A 15,512-nucleotide genomic window follows, 5' to 3' on the forward strand; every position below is an offset into this window, starting at 1 on the left:
AAACATTCTCACATTATCGTGTCACCTCTCAGGTTCCGATCCCGATCACACCTGACCTGGACCCTTTGACCATGATGACTGATGATGCCGACATTGCAACGTGGCAGAACGAGGGGCTCCCTGCTGACAGGATGTCCACTGAGAATGCCACCATTCTCACTTCCTGCCAGCGCTGGCCCCTCATGGTGGACCCTCAGCTGCAAGGCATCAAGTGGATTAAAAACAAATATGGAGACGACCTGCGTATCATTCATATTGGAAAGCGAGGGTAAGACATGCTCCCTCCCATAATTTAACAGCCTCATAAGTTTTCTAAAACAACGTACATCTCTTTTAATGATTTCTACAAGTTTTATCTTCAGCCTTTTCAGTTTGTGTGTGTGAACCAAAATAGCAGGTGTGAACGTCTGGTTTGTTTCCAGTGTGAAACACCACACCAATTACAGGTTGTTGAGATAGGTTGTCATCAACTATTAATTAGTAGAAGAAGAAAAGAAATGACTAGATTTGCAAGCAAATATTAAGGGTCCAAGCACCCCCTGCACCACCGCGTGGATCCACGCTTGCCCCAAGCAGGGACCACAGAGAAGCCTTGTAAGACTATCAGGCAGGATCAACATAAATTTTGGAGCATGTTAGAGCTCTAAAATTCATAAATATATGCGTTGCACCGCCATCTAGTGGCACAGTTCCACCAAATTTTTGTCCCGTTAATGAGAACACCAATCATAAATTACATGGTTGTACAACTCTAATTGTATCTTGTAACTTTTTTTTTTTGCCTTTGCATGTACACTGTCTTTTAGCCACAACTTTAGATAATGTAGGGGCTGTTTGTTTTAAGGTACCTGGATGCTATAGAGAGAGCGCTGGCAGCAGGTGATGTGGTCCTAATAGAGAACTTGGAGGAAACACTGGATCCCGTGCTTGGACCTCTGCTGAGTGGAGAAACCATTAAGAAGGGCAGGTAAAATGCTGCAGTCACTTTCTTTTTTTTCGTACTTTTTCGTGTCTTCCTTGTATTTGTTGTAATTATAACTGCATAAGACACTGTTCTGTCCTCTTAATGCTGAACAGGTACATCAAGATTGGTGACAAGGAGTGCGAGTACAACCCTAACTTCCGTCTCATTCTGCACACCAAGCTAGCCAACCCACACTATCAGCCGGAGCTGCAAGCCCAGTGCACCCTGATAAACTTCACTGTGACCAGAGATGGTCTGGAGGACCAGCTGCTGGCTGCTGTGGTCAGCATGGAAAGACCTGACCTGGAACAACTGAAGGTGAGAAGAACATCATCAAAAACTGATGCACCTATGTTACAGCAAAGAGTCATTTTGGCACGTCCCTTTTTATCTTTATACCGTAATATGAACCTGACATGAAAGAACATCTGTCACACTCATGAGGTGCTATCAGAGAACAAACAGCCACTGGAAGATGGACACTTAACTTTTTTTTTTTTGCTGGTGTGATTAAAGGAAATAGGGGCCCCAGAAGCCAGGTATAGCACTCTCGATCATCATTATCCCTCTTCAACACTTTACATGTTGGCAAGAACACATGGTCGTGTCTTCAAACATCACAAGAGACTGAGTTCAGGCTCTTTGATTGCAGTCAGCTGGCAGCTTTGATTAATGGCAAACTAAGTGGATGCATGACAAGTAAGTAGGTTTGGGTCCCTCACTTAGGAATACTGAGACATCTGCACATTACTGTGTGTGTGTGTGTGTGTGTGTGCTTGTGTGCTTGTGCGTGTGTGCTTGTGCTTGTGCTTGTTTGTGTGTAGCTGTTTTCTCATAAGACCTCCAGGCAATGTCTGCAGAATCAGTCCCATGACTTTATCACATAAGACTTTAGTTTTAAGTATTGAAAAGTAAGTATTTGGACCGTGGCAATAAAGCAATCAAAGTGTGCATAGGGCAAATTTTATTAATTGCCTCATCAGTCACAGCTTCATGATGGAGAAGAAGGATTTTCATAGAAGAAAACAAAGATAGGCTCTGGTCTCCCATCTGCCTTCTGGAAAACTAAATGAAACCTCATGTCTACTTTTAAAAAAGTTGTCCTTTTTCTAAAGTTGGCACAGCTCGTCCTAACAGTCCACTCTGCCTAACTTTAATGAACTCTTCCCTGACCTGATCACCATCTCGCCACTAAATTTCCTCAGAATAATCCATTATATTTTAACAGATTTTGTAGACACCGTGAAGGGTGGAGACAGTAATCAGTATCATCTTTAATATTGGTGCATAGTGTGCAACTATTCAGAACGTTAAAACTCACTTTTTCTCCGTCACTGCGCTGATGGCAGATTCACACGTGTTCCTTGTTCCTTCGTATCTGCAAAGTTGTCACTTTGTGAGATTACACCATTTCTCTGTTGGCTTGTTCTGTGTATTTTTAGCACGTTTCTGTGTGGCTCACAGTGTTTGTGTTGTCAGAGTTTTGAAAAAGCGACAGTGTGACATGTTGTGTCAGCCTCTGTAGTTTCACCATGAAAAATATTCTCGCCTTTAGTTTGTCTCATTAGGGAGAATAAATGCTCTGCAGCCATGCGTGACTTTTAGTTTTTCATCAAAGCAGTCGTGGGAATGAACTTTTTAAGTCATTTGTACAAAACCACAGGACGCAAAAAGAGAACAGTCGCTGTAGCAAAGTCAAAATATTTTGACTGCACGTTCTGTAGAGATACGTTTTGTCAATAAAACTTTCTTGCGATGTACAGTACCAGTTTGGACACACTATCCCTGTTTGTCCAAATGGTTGCCACAGTTTCTTCATCATTATCTTCTACTGAAAAAAATCTGCACAATCTCACTATGTTCAACAATATGAAATTAATTTCACACTGTATTATCTGTCCACAGAAGTCAGATCGACTTCTATGATCTGCATGATACTGTTATAGATTGAAGTGTTTTAAACTTGAAATCTTTACTGATTTAAGGTTCACACACTATTATTGGGTATATATTTTTTATTGGATATTGACATAGTTTCGATAAATGATCTTATTTAGTTTCTACAAATCATAGTAAAGTTAAGATTTAATGATGTTTGCCTTACTCACGATGCTCGAGTGTTTTCTCTGTATTGGCACGATTTCACTGGTTACCTTCTCTTGACTGCATCCTGCTGCTTCAGAGAATATCTGTGTCTAATGTGAGCGTATCAAAGCTGTTTCACTCTGTTTTGAAGTGTGCACGCCACACGTGACAACCCCAGGCAAAACTATAGCCAAGGCTTAAGACAGCCTCTGCAGCGCATATCTGAGCACCTCAGGACTGATGTCGTCTGAATATATGCAGGATTGATTTACTAGCAGGATATCGCTGCTATTCCAGCACACTGGAAAGAACATCCTGTCAACAGGCGACTACGTGCAACAAAATGTAAAAAAAAAAACAAAAAAAAAAACACCTTAACTATGTTACTAGGGGAATCTGTGTTTCATCTAACCAGTGGTGGGCACAGTTCCGCTAATCCGCTAAGCACTAATTAGCAAAGTTAACTTTTTTGTTAGCTAACTCAGCCACATGGGGTGTGCAGCCAGTACATTCTGAGTGCTGGTCCCAAGCCCGGATAAATGAGGAGGTTTGCATCAGGAAGGGCATCCGGTGTAAAACAAGCCAACGCAACTATGCAGACTAAGAATCGAATTTCCATACCGGATCCGTCGAAGCCCGGGTTAACAATGTCCACCACCGGTGCTGGTTCGTTGTTGTGTCAGTAGCTGCCAGTGTACTGGAGTCAATGCTAATACAATAACATGCTTTTGGAGGGCGGTATGCATTTTCAGAGGCCCAACGTCCATGCCCAGTCCATGCCCTCGTCTAACTCGGGCGAATAGCTGTAATTTTGGGCGACGGGATGGACCCAGGGACTCAGAAAAATGCATACCGCACAACAACAGCATGTTATTTGCATTATTATCACTTTTTACTGAGATACACAACATGTAATGCGTACATAAAAAGTTGGCTCACTTAACTTCTGCATTGTCGCCTGGCGCGCGCGCTGCTGTTCAAATTCAGCAGTGCGTCCTCATCAAGCTGGCTGCTTTAGCTGCTGTTCATTGTCGTACTATCCATGAGAAAATCATCCGGAATATCCATATTGGGACCAAAACACACTTCTCGCCTTTTCATCTTTTCCTCTGCGGACCCCCCTCCACCCTCGCGGACAGTTCTTGGGCTGCGCGCGCTATGACGTCATTTGTTTCCGCACAGCGGGCGGGTATAGCCAGATACCGCCGACGTAAATCTATGATACCGGCCCAGCAACGCCCCAGTAAAGTGATAATAATAAAAGTTATCAGTTTAGCTTTAGCTGTAACTTGCACTAAATTTTTTAGGGGTTTATCGGTTTAGCTTTATAAAAGCTAACTTTTCAGTTAGTGGATTAACGGTTATCAAAGCTACCTTTTTTGGTTAGCTGTGCCCACCACTGCATCTAACCAACATTTTTCTGCACATTACAATGTTTTACAAAACAGATGCTGCTTCTAAGGGAGGCTGTACTGTACCTTCAATACAAAATAAAATAAAATGTGCAACGTACATCAACCATAAAAATCAAGCACACAGCTCCTCGCAAACGGAAGACGCTGCATTCATAAGGAAGGTAAAAGGGGATTCCTCTCATTTGGTGGTGTGTGCGTGCGTGTGTGTGTGTATATATAGGCCCTGCATTTACTCATTCTTGAAAACACCCCAAGGATGGCCCTGTGCTCAGACACTTTGGCTAAATATTGTTCCAATACTTCCAGTAAGTGTTGCCAAGTTATTTTATAACTGTGTTCTTTCAGCACCATCGGACTCTGGTGAGGAGGAGACATTAAGAAAAGTCATTTAAGCATGTTTTCCTTCTTCAAGCAAATTTCTGCTCTTGTTTCTTTGAGATTTATTGCAAGTATTTATTTAAATGTGACTTATTAAACTACTGGTGTAAAGCAAAGCATGTAGTGCCAAATGTATACAGTATATTAGAGCACAGACCTCTGTCACAGCCGGCGCTGTATTCTTCTACTTCATGTTTATACAATGCAGTGTGGGATTAATGCTGATCAGTTTTGCACCTTGTCTACATCTGCTGCCGCTTCAGCCTTGCCCTGTAATTCCATTCTTCTCACTTTCATGTATATATATCACCGAAGGTTGTGGTTTGAAACCTTTTTGTTACTCTGAAAGAACCCATAAAGGGTATACATGGTGAACCGGGATGTCCTGTCACTGTGCTTTGGTAATTACATTATTCCATTGCAGTCTTTGACATACTTTGGTAATGCCTTGGATTCCTGTGGCTCGTGTAATGTTATCAACATTACGGGTGTAACAATTAACCAAAAGGAATTGAAAATCTATTTTAAAGTAGTAAATATGGTTGCAATACATCAATCAATACATGGACCCCTGAATTGTTCTCCTGCATGTCACATTTTATTTATTTAATTTTTTTACTAGTTTGAGAGGTCATGTGACTTATAGTCCAGTGTGACTTATACAGTAAATATACTATAAAATGGCTGATATCTCAGTAAGATGATAGATAGATTGATTACAAGAATGTTGACTGTGCCTGTGAGGTAAAAACAAAATCAACATTTCTGGTAGATTCCAGCACTAAATTGGATAAATGTACCCAACTAGACTTTATGATTTGTTCACAGTTTGTTAATATGGTCAGAGCAGTTCAGAACAGGAAAATAATGCTGTGCTAACAACAGTTGGTTGCTTTTTTTGGGCTTCTTCTATGCTGAAGTGCAGCATAGAAGAAGTGGAGTGCACTTTCTGCTATTGTGTGTGGTGCTGCCCTCAGTGGTGAACAAAGGGTGAGCAGAGGCCGCTCCAACCATTGAACCACTGACCAACTTCATTTGTTAAGCACTTAAAAACAACCACAGTGGACCAAAGTGCTGTACAGAAGAATAAATAAAAATCATCATCAAATATGTAACAGTTCACATAAGACATAAAATTGTCAACAAAATACAAATTAAAATAATTAAAAGCCATAAAACAAGTAAAAATAACAACCATATGATAAAAAGTAATAAGATAAAAATAAAATAAATTAATGAAATCAACATCTTAATAGGTGTCAAAGGCCATGGAGAAGAGATGATTTTCAAAGAGATTTAAAAGCAGACAGAGGTGAGGTCGTTCCATAATTTTGGAGCTTCAACAGTGAATGTTGGCTTTGTTTTAGGCACGCTCAGGAACAGCTGATCAGCTGACCTGAGTGAGCGGGTGGGTTTATAAGGGTGGAGGAGTTCAAAGAGGTAGGGCGGGGCATTCAGAGATTTAAAAACAAATTTTAGAATGAATCCTAAAATGTGTGGGCATTGGGCAGCCAGTGGAGTGAGGCTAAAATGGGGGAAATGTGCTCATATTTACATGTAAGATGTAAATATGATGCCCTCCAAAAGCATCAGTGTGAAGACTAGGTCTTCACACTGATGAAGACCTAGTTGAAACGCGTCTGTGCTCCTGATCTTGTCGCCTTGCCGTGAGTCATTCAAACTTTTATTAAGGAGGACACTTGAGTGTTGCTGGCTATATTTTTATATTGACTCGTATTTACATGTCAATTAAACAATGTGCAGCAGCGTTCTGCACCATCTCGATACAGGCGGAGGAGGACGCACTAACCTCCACATACAATCTATTACAGTAATCTAGCTGAGTAGTAATAATGGCATGTATTGCTGTCTCAGTGTTGCCTCGAAAGAATTGGCTTTATTTTGGCCAGCTGTCTGAAATGAAAAAAGCTTGATTTAACAAAGGCCCTGATATGACCGTTGGATTTAAGATCAGTGTCCGCTTTAACTTCTAGGTTTGTGATGTTTGACTTCATACAGTAGTGTTCAGAATAATAGTAGTGCTATGTGACTAAAAAGATTAATCCAGGTTTTGAGTATATTTCTTATTGTTACATGGGAAACAAGGTACCAGTAGATTCAGTAGAGTCTCATAAATCCAACAAGACCAAGCATTCATGATATGCACACTCTTAAGGCTATGAAATTGGGCTATTAGTAAAAAAAAAAAAGTAGAAAAGGGGGTGTTCACAATAATAGTAGTGTGGCATTCAGTCAGTGAGTTTGTCAATTTTGTGGAACAAACAGGTGTGAATTAGGTGTCCCCTATGTAAGGATGAAGCCAGCACCTGTTGAACATGCTTTTCTCTTTGAAAGCCTGAGGAAAATGGGACGTTCAAGGCATTGTTCAGAAGAACAGCATAGTTTGATTGAAAAGTTGATTGGAGAGGGGAAAACCTATACGCAGGTGCAAAAAATTATAGGCTGTTCATCTACAATGATCTTCAATGCTTTATAATGGACAAAAAACCAGAGACGCGTGGAAGAAAATGGAAAACAACCATCAAAATGGATAGAAGAATAACCAGAATGGCAAAGGCTCACCCATTGATCAGCTCCAGGATAATCACAGACAGTCTGGAGTTACCTGTAAGTGCTGTGACAGTCAGAAGACGCCTGTGTGAAGCTAATTTATTTGCAAGAATCACCCGCAAAGTCCCTCTGTTAAAAGACGTGCAGAAGAGGTTACAGTTTGCCAAAGAACACATCGGCTGGCCTAAAGAGAAATGGAGGAATATTTTGTGGACTGATCAGAGTAAAATTGTTCTTTTTGGGTCCAAGGGCCGCAGACAGTTTGTGAGACAACCCCCAAACTCTGAATTCAAGCCATAGTTCACAGTGAAGACAGTGAAGCATGGTGGTGCAAGCATCATATGGGCATGTTTCTCCTACTATGGTGTTGGGCCTTTATATCGCATACCAGGTATCATGGATCAGTTTGGATATGTCAGAATACTTGAAGAGGTCATGTTGTCTTATGCTGAAGAGGACATGCCCTGGAAATGGGTGTTTCAACAAAACAGTGACCCCAAGCACACTAGTAACCAAGCAAAATCATGGTTCCAAACCAACAAAATTAATGCCTCGCAGATGTGAGAGCCTACACAGAAACATTGCCTAGCAGATGTGAAGAAATCATGAAAAACTGTGGTTATACAACTAAATACTAGTTTAATGATTCACAGGATTGCTAAAAAAGCAGTTTGAACATAATAGTTTTGAGTTTGTAGTGTCAACAGCAGATGCTATTATTATTGTGAACACCCCCTTTTCTACTTTTTTTTTTACTAATAGCCCAATTTCATAGCCTTAAGAGTGTACATATCATGAATGCTTGGTGTTGTTGGATTTGTGTGACTCTACTGAATCTACTGGTACCTTGTTTCCCATGAAACAGTAAGAAATATACTCAAAACCTGGTTTAATCTTTTTAATCACATAGCACTACTATTATTCTGAACACTACTGTATACTGGGCCAGAGAACCCAGATCTAGTAGGGGTGTCCCAGTGAAGCCACCAGAAACCATCACTTCTGTTTTATCGTTAAAATTTTAAAAGTTCAGAGCCATCCAGGCATTTATATTGTCAAGACATTTGACAAATGCAACAACAGAGTGTGCATCATTCTTTTTAAGAGGCACATGCATTTGACAGTCATCCACATATCAGTGCAAAGGAATACCATGTTTCCTAAGTATAGAACCAAGTGGAAGGATAGAGAGAAAAGGGACTAGAACTGAGCCTTGTGGGACACCACACAAGAGACGAACAGAGGAGGACACATAGTCACCAAAGGTGACACAGAAAGTTTGGTCCAAGTACAATCTGAACCACTCCAGTGCTAAGCCCCTGATGCCCACCCACTGCTCCAAACAAGAGATCAGGATTTTATGGTCCACTGTGTCAAATGCAGCAAAACTAAAAGCTCAAGAATAACACTGTCACTGGAGTCAGTAGCTATGAAAATATCATTAAAAACTGACTCTGTGCTGTGCAGGGTTTTAAAACTGGTTTGGAAAACCTCAAGAATATTATGTTCTCTTAGAAAAGCCATTAATTGACTATAAACTATCTTCTCCAGGATTTTACAAAGAAAAGACAGATTGGCGATGGGCCTGAAATTGGCAAGAACTGCAGGATTTAACCCAGGTTTTTTAATCAGAGGTCGCACTACTGCCTGTTTAAGATTTTCATGGACCACACCTGAGGACAGACTGCTATTAATAACCGCAAGAACAGATGGTCATACAGTGGAAAACCTCTTTAAATAGTCGAGTAGGGGCAACATCATTTGGAGAACCTGAGGACTTCAAATAACCAACAATTGCCTTTAAAAGACAGAGTCACAGGCTCAAACTGGACAGAGACACCAGAGCAGGGGACAGAGACTGTGGGGTCATAAGTAGAAGGTGAAATAAGAGCCCTAATAGAAGAGATCTCCTCAATTAAAAAAGTGTAGAAAGTTTTCACCAACAGCAGGGTAGGTCTCCATATAGGCAGTCTGCGGGACATTAAGAGGTCTCCATATAGACCGTCTGCGGGACATTAAGAGGTCTCCATATAGACCGTCTGCGGGACATGAAGAGGTCTCCATATAGACTGTCTGCGGGACATGGAGGTCTCCATACAGACAGTCTGCGGGACATGAAGAGGTCTTCATATAGACCGTCTGCAGGACATTAAACCCTGAGTTGACAGTCTGAAACAAAACATGAGGCTTGTGACACTCGGGGCTCTCACTGCGGTATTGTATCACTTCCTGTTCCGGAGCACAGCAGTGTTTTGCTGTATCTGTTAGCTGTTTAATCTGCGCAGTTTGGCGCTATATAAAAAAATTGATTGATTGATTGATCTAGTTAACTAGATAACGATTTGTTTCACAGTGTAATCTTCACGTGCCTTAACTAAAGCACTCCCTCTGCTGAATCACCTCTAAATTATTTACACATTATTCACTTTGTGTGTTTTTAGGAATCCGCTAGCTTAGCGCAGCTACTAGCTCTTAGCCGATTTAGCATGGCGGCTTCTCCTGTCTCTCCTGCACTTTTCTTCTCTGGGTGTGAAATGTTTAGTTATTCCTCGGCCTCCTTTAGCAGTAATGGTACTTGTAATAAGTGTAGCTTATTCGTAGCTTTGGAGGCCAGGCTGGGCGAATTGGAGACTCGGCGCCGCACCTTGGAAAATCCTACAGCTAGCCAGGCCCCTGTAGTCGGTGCGGACCAAGGTAGCTTAGCCGCCGTTAGTTCCCCTCCGGCAGATCGGGAAAGCAGGCCGACTGGGTGACTGTGAGGAGGAAGCGTAGTCCTAAACAGAAGCCCCGTGGACACCGCCAACCCGTTCACATCTCTAACCGTTTTTCCCCACTCGGCGACACACCCGCCGAGGATCAAACTCTGGTTATTGGCGACTCTGTTTTGAGAAATGTGAAGTTAGTGACACCAGCAACCATAGTCAATTGTCTTCCGGGGGCCAGAGCAGGCGACATCGAAGGAAATTTGAAACTGCTGGCTAAGGCTAAGTGTAAATTTGGTAAGATTGTAATTCACGTCGGCAGTAATGACACCCGGTTACGCCAATCGGAGGTCACTAAAATTAACATTGAATCGGTGTGTAACTTTGCCAAAACAATGTCGGACTCTGTAGTTTTCTCTGGGCCCCTCCCCAGTCAGCCCGGGAGTGACATGTTTAGCCGCATGTTCTCCCTGAATTGCTGGCTGTCTGAGTGGTGTCCAAAAAATGAGGTGGGCTTCATAGATAATTGGCAAAGCTTCTGGGGAAAACCTGGTCTTGTTAGGAGAGACGGCATCCATCCCACTTTGGATGGAGCAGCTCTCATTTCTAGAAATCTGGCCAATTTTCTTAAATCCTCCAAACCGTGACTATCCAGGGTTGGGACCAGGAAGCAGAGTTGTAGTTTTACACACCTCTCTGCAGCTTCTCTCCCCCTGCCATCCCCTCATTACCCCATCCCCGTAGAGACGGTGCCTGCTCCCAGACCACCAATAACCAGCAAAAATCTATTTAAGCATAAAAAAAATAAATAAAAAAATAGCACCTTCAACTGCACCACAGACTAAAACAGTTAAATGTGGTCTATTAAACATTAGATCTCTCTCTTCTAAGTCCCTGTTAGTAAATGATATAATAATTGATCAACATATTGATTTATTCTGCCTTACAGAAACCTGGTTACAGCAGGATGAATGTTAGTTTAAATGAGTCAACACCCCCGAGTCACACTAACTGTCAGAATGCTCGTAGCACGGGCCGAGGCGGAGCATTAGCATCAATCTTCCACTCCAGCTTGTTAATTAATCAAAAACCCAGACAGATCTTTAATTCATTTGAAAGCTTGTCTCTTAGTCTTGTCCATCCAAATTGGAAGTCCCAAAAAACAGTTTTATTTGTTATCTATCGTCCACCTGGTCGTTACTGTGAGTTTCTCTGTGAATTTTCGGACCTTTTGTCTGACTTAGTGCTTAGCTCAGATAAGATAATTATAGTGGGCGATTTTAACATCCACACAGATGCTGAGAATGACAGCCTCAACACTGCATTTAATCTATTGTTAGACTCGATTGGCTTTGCTCAAAATGTAAATGAGTCCACCCACCACTTTAATCATACCTTACATCTTGTTCTGACTTATGGTATGGAAATTGAAGACTTAACAGTATTCCCTGAAAACTCCCTTCTGTCTGATCATTTCTTAATAACATTTACATTTACTCTGATGGACTACCCAGCAGTGGGGAATAAGTTTCATTACAGTAGAAGTCTTTCAGAAAGCGCTGTAACTAGGTTTAAGGATATGATTCCTTCTTTATGTTCTCCAATGCCATATACCAGCACAGGGCAGAGTAGCTACCTAAACTCTGTGAGTGAGATAGATTATCTCGTCAATAGTTTTATATCCTCATTGAGGACAACTTTGGATGCTGTAGCTCCTCTGAAAAAGAGAGCCTTAAATCAGAAGTGCCTGACTCCGTGGTATAACTCACAAACTCGCAGCTTAAAGCAGATAACCCGTAAGTTGGAGAGGAAATGGCGTCTCACTAATTTAGAAGATCTTCACTTAGCCTGGAAAAAGAGTCTGTTGCTCTATAAAAAAGCCCTCCGTAAAGCTAAGACATCTTACTACTCATCACTAATTGAAGAAAATAAGAACAACCCCAGGTTTCTTTTCAGCACTGTAGCCAGGCTGACAAAGAGTCAGAGCTCTATTGAGCCGAGTATTCCTTTAACTTTAACTAGTAATGACTTCATGACTTTCTTTGCTAATAAAATTTTAACTATTAGAGAAAAAATTACTCATAACCATCCCAAAGACATATCGTTCTCTTTGGCTGCATTCAGTGATGCTGGTATTTGGTTAGACTCTTTCTCTCCGATTGTTCTGCTAGGACCCATTTTATTCACTTTATACATGCTTCCCTTAGGCAGTATTATTAGACGGCATTGCTTAAATTTTCATTGTTACGCAGATGATACTCAGCTTTATCTATCCATGAAGCCAGAGGACACACACCAATTAGCTAAACTGCAGGATTGTCTTATAGACATAAAGACACGGATGACCTCTAATTTGCTGCTTTTAAACTCAGATAAAACTGAAGTTATTGTACTTGGCCCCACAAATCTTAGAAACATGGTGTCTAACCAGATCCTTACTCTGGATGGCATTACCCTGACCTCTAGTAATACTGTGAGAAATCTTGGAGTCATTTTTGATCAGGATATGTCATTCAATGCACATATTAAACAAATATGTAGGACTGCTTTTTTGCATTTGCGCAATATCTCTAAAATTAGAAAGGTCTTGTCTCAGAGTGATGCTGAAAAACTAATTCATGCATTCATTTCCTCTAGGCTGGACTATTGTAATTCATTATTATCAGGATGTCCTAAAAGTTCCCTGAAAAGCCTTCAGTTAATTCAAAATGCTGCAGCTAGAGTACTGACGGGGACTAGAAGGAGAGAGCATATTTCACCCATATCGGCCTCTCTTCATTGGCTTCCTGTTAATTCTAGAATAGAATTTAAAATTCTTCTTATTACTTATAAGGTTTTGAATAATCAGGTCCCATCTTATCTTAGGGACCTCATATTAACATATCACCCCAATAGAGCGCTTCGCTCTCAGACTGCAGGCTTACTTGTAGTTCCTAGGGTTTGTAAGAGTAGAATGGGAGGCAGAGCCTTCAGCTTTCAGGCTCCTCTCCTCTGGAACCAGCTCCCAATTCGGATCAGGGAGACAGACACCCTCTCTGTTTTTAAGATTAGGCTTAAAACTTTCCGTTTTGCTAAAGCTTATAGTTGGGGCTGGATCAGGTGACCCTGAACCATCCCTTAGTTATGCTGCTATAGACTTAGACTGCTGGGGGGTTCCCATGATGCACTGAGTGTTTCTTTCTCTTTTTGCTTGGTATGCACCACTCTGCATTTAATCATTAGTGATTGATCTCTGCTCCCCTCCACAGCATGTCTTTTTCCTGGTTCTCTCCCTCAGCCCCAACCAGTCCCAGCAGAAGACTGCCCCTCCCTGAGCCTGGTTCTGCTGGAGGTTTCTTCCTGTTAAAAGAGAGTTTCCCTTCCCACTGTCGCCAAGTGCTTGCTCACAGGGGTCGTTTTGACAGTTGGGGTTTTTCCGTAATTATTTTATGGCTTTGCCTTACAATATGAAGCGCCTTGGGGCAACTGTTTGTTGTGATTTGGCACTATATAAATGAAATTGATTTAATTTGATTTGACACTTTGACGAGATGATATCAGATAAACGTTGTCTTTTATGGCGATACATCATCTCGTCAACTAAGACTGAACTCAAAGCTAGACTGCCTGATGTCTTAGCTTCACATTTGACCAGTGATGCCGGTAACGCGTTACTTAGTAACGCGTTACTCTAATCTGACCACTTTTTTTAGTAACGAGTAATCTAACGCGTTAATCTTTCCAAATCAGTAATCAGATTAAAGTTACTTCTCCAAGTCACTGTGCGTTACTATTATTTTTGCATTGTGGGTCGATAGCAGCATTAAACTTGGTCCGTGGGCAGGAGGTCGAAGTTCAACTGAACTGCCCACTTTAAGCGAGCTGTGAGCTTTTCATCCGCGTTTTTTTTGCAGCTGCTCGACTCGTCCTCACCTCTTAAAGCGCGGTGATCAGCACACCTGCACTGAGCTTTACAAAGACATTTTTATACTTTTTTCCCTCCTTTATTTATAATTCTGAGCTGAGCCGCTCTGTATCGTCTCGTTAAAAACAGCTGATCCTCCGCGACGCGTCAACAACTAACACTGTTTTCCACTCAAATGCACCTAAACTCTCTTTCTGAGGACCACATGATGTGAAAACGCAATAAAACTTTCTTACCTGTGAATCTGGTCCTGTTTTCTGTATAAATAAATGTTATCCATTCGCCAAAGCAGGGGCGAATCCAGATGGAATGGGGGCGTGGGGCAAGGATGTGCCCCCCCCCCCCCCCCCCACAACACCCCTAGATTAAAGGTCCAGTTTTGAAGCCGTTTTTTACTACAACTACTAATACTGCTTAAAATAATAATAATTTCGACAAGTAAAATGTTTAGAGAATTTAAATGTTAGAAAAATGTTGGAATTTAATAGTTACATTTAGAAACAATGTAGGTTTGAAATTGCAAGTTTTACTGTTACAGTGCTGTCAACAGTTAAATATGAGGTCAAGAAAGAGGTCTTTATTTTACTTTTTATAAAACAAGTATTTGTTTTCATTGAGGTCAAGAAAGGGTGACTATAAAGTGAGTTTTGGCAAAACAGGTATCATTGTCATGTTGACGTGGGTTGTTGTCGGCAGCTGGGGAAAGTAACTAAAAAGTAACTAGTAATCTAACTTAGTTACTTTTACAATTGAGTAATCAGTAAAGTAACTAAGTTACTTTTTCAAGGATTAATCAGTCATTGGATTACTTTTTCAAAGTAACTGTGGCAACACTGCATTTGACAAATACCTAGTCAGTAGACAGACTTGTGGATAGTTTAAACTCAGTGCTCAAAACTACACTCGACATGATTGCACCACCTGTGTTAAAACCGTGCTCCCCCAAATCACTGTCACCTTGGTTCAATGATTATCTGCATGACCTCAAGCATAAAGCAAGAGGTCTAGAACGGAAATGGTGTCGTTCAAAATTAGTATTAAGTATTAAGTATTTCAACTTGCGTGGTGTGATGCTATCTTAGACTATAAGCATGCATTATTGGCTACAAAGTGGACTTACTACTCTGATTTGATCAACAAAAACAAGCATAACTCAAAGTTCTTGTTCGACACAGTGGCAACACTTATTCATGGACAACCACCTGTAGTTCGCTCTCCTTTTACAGCACACGATTTCCTGGATTACTTTCAATCAATCAATCAATCAATTTTTTTTTATATAGCGCCAAATCACAACAAACAGTTGCCCCAAGGCGCTTTATATTGTAAGGCAAGGCCATACAATAATTATGTAAAACCCCAACGGTCAAAACGACCCCCTGTGAGCAAGCACTTGGCTACAGTGGGAAGGAAAAACTCCCTTTTAACAGGAAGAAACCTCCAGCCGAACCAGGCTCAGGGAGGGGCAGTCTTCTGCTGGGACTGGTTGGGGC

General features: G+C 41.3%; 1 protein-coding gene across 1 annotated transcript in view; it reads left to right on the forward strand.

Moving 5' to 3' along the window:
• The window catches only part of dnah9 (dynein, axonemal, heavy chain 9), a 396,633-nt gene that overhangs the window by 256,151 nt on the left and 124,970 nt on the right, over positions 1–15,512 (forward strand). The window contains exons 61-63 of the mRNA XM_034193818.1: positions 33–268; positions 845–967; positions 1,078–1,282. Coding sequence (XP_034049709.1) covers positions 33–268; positions 845–967; positions 1,078–1,282 — 564 coding nt within the window. The remainder of the gene's footprint in view (positions 1–32; positions 269–844; positions 968–1,077; positions 1,283–15,512) is intronic.

Source organism: Thalassophryne amazonica, chromosome 18, assembly GCF_902500255.1.
Source record: "Thalassophryne amazonica chromosome 18, fThaAma1.1, whole genome shotgun sequence".
NCBI classification, from domain to species: Eukaryota; Metazoa; Chordata; class Actinopteri; order Batrachoidiformes; family Batrachoididae; genus Thalassophryne; species Thalassophryne amazonica.